The 6,585-nt window shown below is 34.6% G+C and overlaps 2 protein-coding genes across 2 annotated transcripts in view; both read right to left on the reverse strand.

The window, feature by feature from the left end:
- Positions 1-5,931, reverse strand: part of LOC128249116 (kielin/chordin-like protein) — a 12,426-nt gene extending 6,495 nt beyond the window's left edge. The window contains exons 1-4 of the mRNA XM_052971977.1: positions 5,820-5,931; positions 5,492-5,659; positions 2,597-2,764; positions 1,256-1,438 (exon numbers count right to left, since the gene is read on the reverse strand). Of these exons, the coding sequence (XP_052827937.1) occupies positions 1,256-1,438; positions 2,597-2,764; positions 5,492-5,659; positions 5,820-5,931 (631 nt within the window). The remainder of the gene's footprint in view (positions 1-1,255; positions 1,439-2,596; positions 2,765-5,491; positions 5,660-5,819) is intronic.
- A 228-nt stretch (positions 5,932-6,159) lies between these two features.
- Positions 6,160-6,585, reverse strand: part of LOC106879740 (kielin/chordin-like protein) — a 50,240-nt gene continuing 49,814 nt past the window's right edge. The window contains exon 16 of the mRNA XM_052971978.1: positions 6,160-6,185. Coding sequence (XP_052827938.1) covers positions 6,160-6,185 — 26 coding nt within the window. The remainder of the gene's footprint in view (positions 6,186-6,585) is intronic.

Genomic DNA, 6,585 nt, shown 5'->3' on the forward strand with positions numbered 1-6,585 from the left:
TGGCACGTAAAAGCACCCACGACACTCTCGGAGTGGTTGGCGTTAGGAAGGGCATCCAGCTGAATAAACTCTGCCAAATCAGATTGGAGCCTGGTGTAGCCATCTGGTTCACCAGTCCTCCGTCAAATCGTCCAACCTATGCTAGCATTGGAAAGCGGACGTTAAACGATGATGATGATGATGATGATGATGATGATGATGATGATGATGATATATATATATGTGTGTGTGTGTGTGTATGTGTGTCCGAGATGCATTCCAGATTATTATAATTTTAGTATATCATTACTATACATTTAATAAGCTGACCTGCCAACTTTTGATATTCTGGGTTAAAGGAGACGGTTGGAACAACACTTTGAAGATACTTTGCTAAACACTTGTCAGTCATAGCTGACTAGTTTGCAGAATATAAGTAAAACTAAAATGCTTTACTTATATTTCCAATACATTTGAAAAACATCGCAATTTTCCTTTCTCTAATTTTTAAAGAATCTATTTACATAAGAAAAGGAATGTTGTAGGAGAGAAGTAAGATTTGTGAGCCAAATTATGAGACTGCTTCAATTTATCTGAAGCAATTTTCATTTATTTACATTCTGATGCCCGACAGAAGGACATAGATGTCACTACGTATCATTTACTCAGCGGAAAATGTTTCAGCATGTTGTCGATGTAAGAATCAATTATTTAAATAAAAATTATACTATAGCGTACAAGTTAAACTTTCTATGAAATATGTCTGCAATCTGCGAGAAATGTCCTTCAAAATTTACAAACAGGGATGTCATTTTCTAACAATATGAGTATTTCATATGACAAACACTAGTTAAATTCTATCACTGGATATAATTTGCTTGTGGACCACGATAAGAGACTCATTTTCGGTGACAATATAGCTAGGCTTCCAAGTCTGTCTTGTCTTCTGATTAGTCTCAGGTCGATTGATTGTCAGTAATGGAATTATAGATTTTGAAATTGAAAATACTAATATAAAATTTTAAATAAATTGCTTAGCGAGAGAGATAGATAAATGACCTTTCCTTTTTAAATGCTAATATCCCTTGAATAAAAGTGTAGATGACAGACGTTTTATTCAAGGATAATCCTCTTCTATGTATTATGATATTGGCTTCAAATTTTGAGACAAGGTCAGCAATTTCGGGGGGAGGGAGTAAATCGATTACATCGATCCCACCGCCTTTCCATGTATTATAATATTTAACAACATTCCAATAACAGTAACAAAATGTACCTGGAAGTATTGAGCATGGTTTCTTGGTACAAAGTACCTTGCCGTTGTACATACAAGAACACTGATTACAGCCATCTCGGGCAAGGAAAGTAGCATGCACTGTGTAGACGTAACCTTCATATACACAAGAAACAGTATTCGTGTGGAGTTTGAATGGCTTCGCAGTGGTTACCGAATGTGAAGCTGTCAAAAAAAGAATAAGGAAACAAACAAACAAGGGAGATGGCTTTGAGTAATATCCGTCACTTTTGATCAATAGTCAAAGAATAATTTCTGAGAATTGTTTTGCAATGAATTTACGATAGTGTTACAGATTATTTTGATTTTATTGCACAAATAAGAATATCAGACTGAACGAATAATATATATATATATATATATAGGATTACTATCTTACATATATTAATTTCATATTCCAATGTGTCCTGGAGAAATTACCTTGATGTAACAAGCCTAAACTCCTTCACAAACGTCATTTGCATTAGTTGGCATCAAGTATAAGGGCAGTAGAAAGTTATCTTTCGTCCATCTAACATCATAAAACGAGAGTGAAAGATCTCTGTTTTAAAGTTCATGGAGACTCCAAGAGGCATTTGCCTTACTGTCGATATGATTGGTAGTTGTTTTATCACAGACTAAGGAAAAATGGCAGAACCATAAATTCAGTGTAATATTAAATTTTACATAAAAGCAGCCTTTCCTCTTTCCGGGGTAGATAAAATCAGTACCAGCTGAATAATGGGGCCAATGTAATCGACTTACTCCTTCCCTCGAACTTACTGGCCTTGTGCCAAAATTCGAAATCAATATTAAATTTTATACTATCTCAGGTAGACGTCTATAGAGATCACGGTAAGTATTTAACACTGTGTCCAATTATAGAATGCATTAAAATCCTCATTTTCCCGGAACATTGCATGAACTTGATGTTAGGGGCTGGTATACCCCCCTAATGAGAAGGTATCGAGAAAAATTTCTTTCCTTTTTGTTTTCTTAATTGAGGCTTACAAATTTCTGTTGTCCAAGACCTCTATCCTAATCCAAATATTATTCTTCACAATCGTGTCTCAGAATGTAAAGTAAGTAAAACTAGATCGTTACCCGAAAGTATTTGAAGATGCTAACACATGCTATTAATCAAATCTATATGAGATTCTAGGAAGAAATAAGATTCAGGACAATTTTACAATGTGTATCAGGTTGTGCTACCATTTTTATACATTTTATATTTTATGCAAATTTTGAATACAAGATATTTTCATTTAGACACAAACAATAGTTTTAAAACTGTGATCAAGATTATCATATAATGTTGAGTACATCCTTTTTCATAAATATTACCTCGAGTTTGTGTGGAAAGGCATGTATTTTTAGTACACACTATATTTCCTTTGCGCTTGCAGATGCACTTGTTACATTTATCTATAGCTGTGAATGTTTGCCCAAATTTGAATATTTGTCCATTGTAGCGGCATACTACGAAGATGTCGATCTTCTGTGTTGTAGTTTCTGAAAGAAAAGAGTTTCATTTGAGTACGAATTTGAAAACAAATTTGAAGATCACCTCGCCTACAAAGATATTTGTTTGTATTACTACATTTTTATATGTATGGTGATGAGATAACACGAACACACACACACACAAAGGCACACACACACACAAAGGCACACACACACACAGACACAGACACACACACACACACACACTAATATGACGATAATATTTTTATGAGCAGCTATATATGTAATGAGGAGATATGAGTAAAGGTGAGTGTATATATATATATATATATATATATATATATATATATATATATGTGTGTGTGTGTGTGTGTGTGTGTATGATGAAATATGAGTACATATATTTTTACTGTCTCAGATAATAACGTAAAGAACATGCAAACTAAATTGTTTACATTTGTTTATGGTCCTAAGAACATGTAACATTGCGGCACAGCATTTAAGTTATTATGAATCAGTGATAGTAAGAGAGCACAGCTCTTATAAATCTTATATTATAAGAGAACCTGATCTTCGTCTGTCTGTCCATAACAACATCTTTGTAAAGAGAGGGAAGAACGGGAGGTATCAAAAGGAGAGATAAGCCTGCCATAACGTATATTTAAGAGAGAAAAGAGGAAGAGAAAGATTTGTTGTTGAGAAAACATACTGTGTGTGTGTGTGAGAAAGAGAGAGGGAGAGAGGGCATGTGTGTGAAAGGTAGATAGATCGGTAGTGTTGTCACCATAGTAACCACAGTAACTAACAAAGTAATCATAGTAACACCATAGTAACCATAGTAACACCATAGTAACCATAGTAACACCATAGTAACACAATAGTAACTAACAAGTTTTGGTTAAACACGCGGAAATTTTAAGTGCGAACCTGTCAAAACAACGCAACACAATCTTCCCCAAAATAACTATATGTAGATATATAATACTTATAGTTATTTTCGGGGTTGTTTGTGTGTGTATTTATTCCTGTGTGTGCGTGTTTGTGTATATCTCTCCCTCAGTCTGTATGTGAGTGTGTGTTTCTGTATGTCTTTCAACATATAGAGACAGCAACAGAGTCTTTAAAAAAGGACTTTCCCTATAATAACATGGCTCATATGAATACGCACTCACCACAAACTTGCTTCTCATTGAAATAGATACACAACGACACTAACCTATGTGACCAGACACTATCAAGAACTTATCTTTTTCATTGAAATACCATTGTCTCATATTTTCTAAATGTTTCTCATTACAACATTGGCATTTAGATTACAATATATTTTGAATCTCCTCCACAAATAAAGATTTTAATTTCAAACCATTGAGCGGATAAGATGGTGGATCTCCGTCGTTCAAAACGAAGATTCAGCTTAATTTCTTGATTAATTTCTGATATTGATTTACTGTATAAGTTGCTGAGCATTCTACAGATACATGTGTCCTTGAAATAATTCTTAAGCAGAATCAGCGTGATATAGCACGTGACAAGGCTGTACCTTTTGAGTTAACTGTTCAATCCAACCGATGGGCTTCTATACAATTTCCTTCGACCCACTTTCACTCGCAAGGTATAGATTGAACCGGGGCTATATAAAATGACATTTGTCCAAGATGCTTCGCAGTGGATAACATCTTGACTGTGAAGCGATCTTCTTAACTACTCAGCAATACTGACTATAGTGGACAAAATATTGAACTACTAATTTATAAGTATTGCATTCATATTAGCTGCAAGCATTTCTATGTGTCTTGGGGAAGTTAAGTTAGTACTCCACTTCTAAGTTCATCCTTCAATATTATTGAGATAGATCGAGGGCAGCGAGCTGGCAGAAACGTTAGCATGCCAGGCGAAATGCTTAGCGGTATTTCGCCTGTCTTTACGGTCTGAGTTTAAGTTCCACCGAGGTCGACTTTGCCTTTCATCCTTTCGGGGTCGATAAATTAAGTATCAGTTGTGTACTGGGGTCGATCTAATCGACTGGCTCCCTCCCCCAAAATTTCGGGCCTTGTGCCTAGAGTAGAAAAGATTATTGAGATAGATCGACGTCATAACTAGCAGTGACGGAATTTATCACTTATCCAATTTAAATACCATAACACTGAAGCAAAAGAGCTCTGTTACTGGGACACTATAAAGGCATCTACCTTTCTACTGATATGGTTGGTAGATGTCAGCCACAGACAGGGCATAAAAGGCACAAATCGTGAATTAATTTCAATATTCTGGTTTCCTAGTATTTCAGCTAAATATCTACAGATAATAGGAAAATGACGACCATAATATAGCATAACCATCTGGTTAGAGATTAACATAACATTCGCAAAGTGTCGAGAAAACTAGTATCTCGAAAGTACAATAAACTAAGAAAACGCACATAATCATTAAAAATTGTACATTATACAATTCTTAGATTTCGAGTACAGTTGCTTCCCTTTGAGAACCACTATTCCAATTTAAGCTTCCACTTCCAACTCAAATCGAATATCAGATTTGTTATAACGTAAAGCATGATATTAGCCATGGGTCTTTTTAGATGATAGCATATCCTAATAATCAAATCTATATTACTAGAAATTCTGAAGAGAAATATAACGGGGTTTGATAAGTTTAGAAGCTACATCAATATGATATTAATAACACTATAATCTATTTCATATAATACGTTGATAAAAATATCAGCATATAATGCTGAGTACATTCTATTTTAAAAAAGATATGGTTTAGTGTTACCTTGAGTTGCTGAAGATATACACTTCTTTTGGGAACAAGTTATACTTCCTTTGGTCATGCAACTGCACTTATTACATTTATCGATAGCTAAAAACGTCTGCCCATATTTGTATGTTTTTCCGTTGTAATGGCATTCAATGAACATGTCGATTTTCTGGGATGTAGATACTGAAAATAAAAAATTATATGAATTCAACATAAATTTGAATTTTTATCCCACACACAAAAATGATTTAGTCAGCTTACCACACTTTTTTTTATTCGTATGATGACATGACAATATCATTTGTGCATTAGTCTCCCAGCTGTAGACTAAATATAGACACACAATGTAAATTCCTTACATTAGTTCTATCATCCCAAGAGAATAACTTGGAGAATAACCAAGAGAATAACTTGGAGAATAACCAAGAGAATAACTTGGTGCCCGGAGAGCGCATCTTGTAAGACAAGACTTATTATTTTGCATTGCAAAATATTGATAGAAAAAGCCGAGTTCAAAATCAAGATAAAAATTCATCAGATCAATATCTGCACATTGGCCGCAAAGTTTTCGCTATGCCTCGAAGAAAGTATATTGCTGCATCGATTCACCATTTTCTCGCAAAGTTTTTCTTGCAAAAGATTTACATGATATCTAGGAGTAGGGAAAATTTTCTCTCATCCATTTAACAAGAGCGATTGATAGGAGTTCCTGAAGAGTCAAAGATTTACCATAGTCTCAATTAGATTGGCAACTGTCTGTCAGCTCAAATTCTGAAATAAATTCTATATATTCTCTAGATTTCAGTTACACAAGGAGACGTCGAGAAAACTAGTATCTCAAATCGGTAATCAATTGAGGACAGCCATATCACAAAAAGCATATACATTGAAGCTGGTTGAAATTAAGGGCTTACTTTTTACTATAATTTTATTATTTAGATTTCAGATTGTTTTCCTTTCGCAAACAAAATCTCTATTCTAGTCTCAATATTATTCTTTATGACAAGGTGGCGAGAAGGCAGAATCGTTAGTACGCCGAGCAAAATGCTCAGTGGCATTTTGATCGTCTTTGCGTTCTGAGTTCAAATTCCGCAAGGGTCGATTCTATC

Source organism: Octopus bimaculoides, chromosome 11 (genome assembly GCF_001194135.2).
Source record: "Octopus bimaculoides isolate UCB-OBI-ISO-001 chromosome 11, ASM119413v2, whole genome shotgun sequence".
Taxonomy (NCBI): domain Eukaryota; kingdom Metazoa; phylum Mollusca; class Cephalopoda; order Octopoda; family Octopodidae; genus Octopus; species Octopus bimaculoides.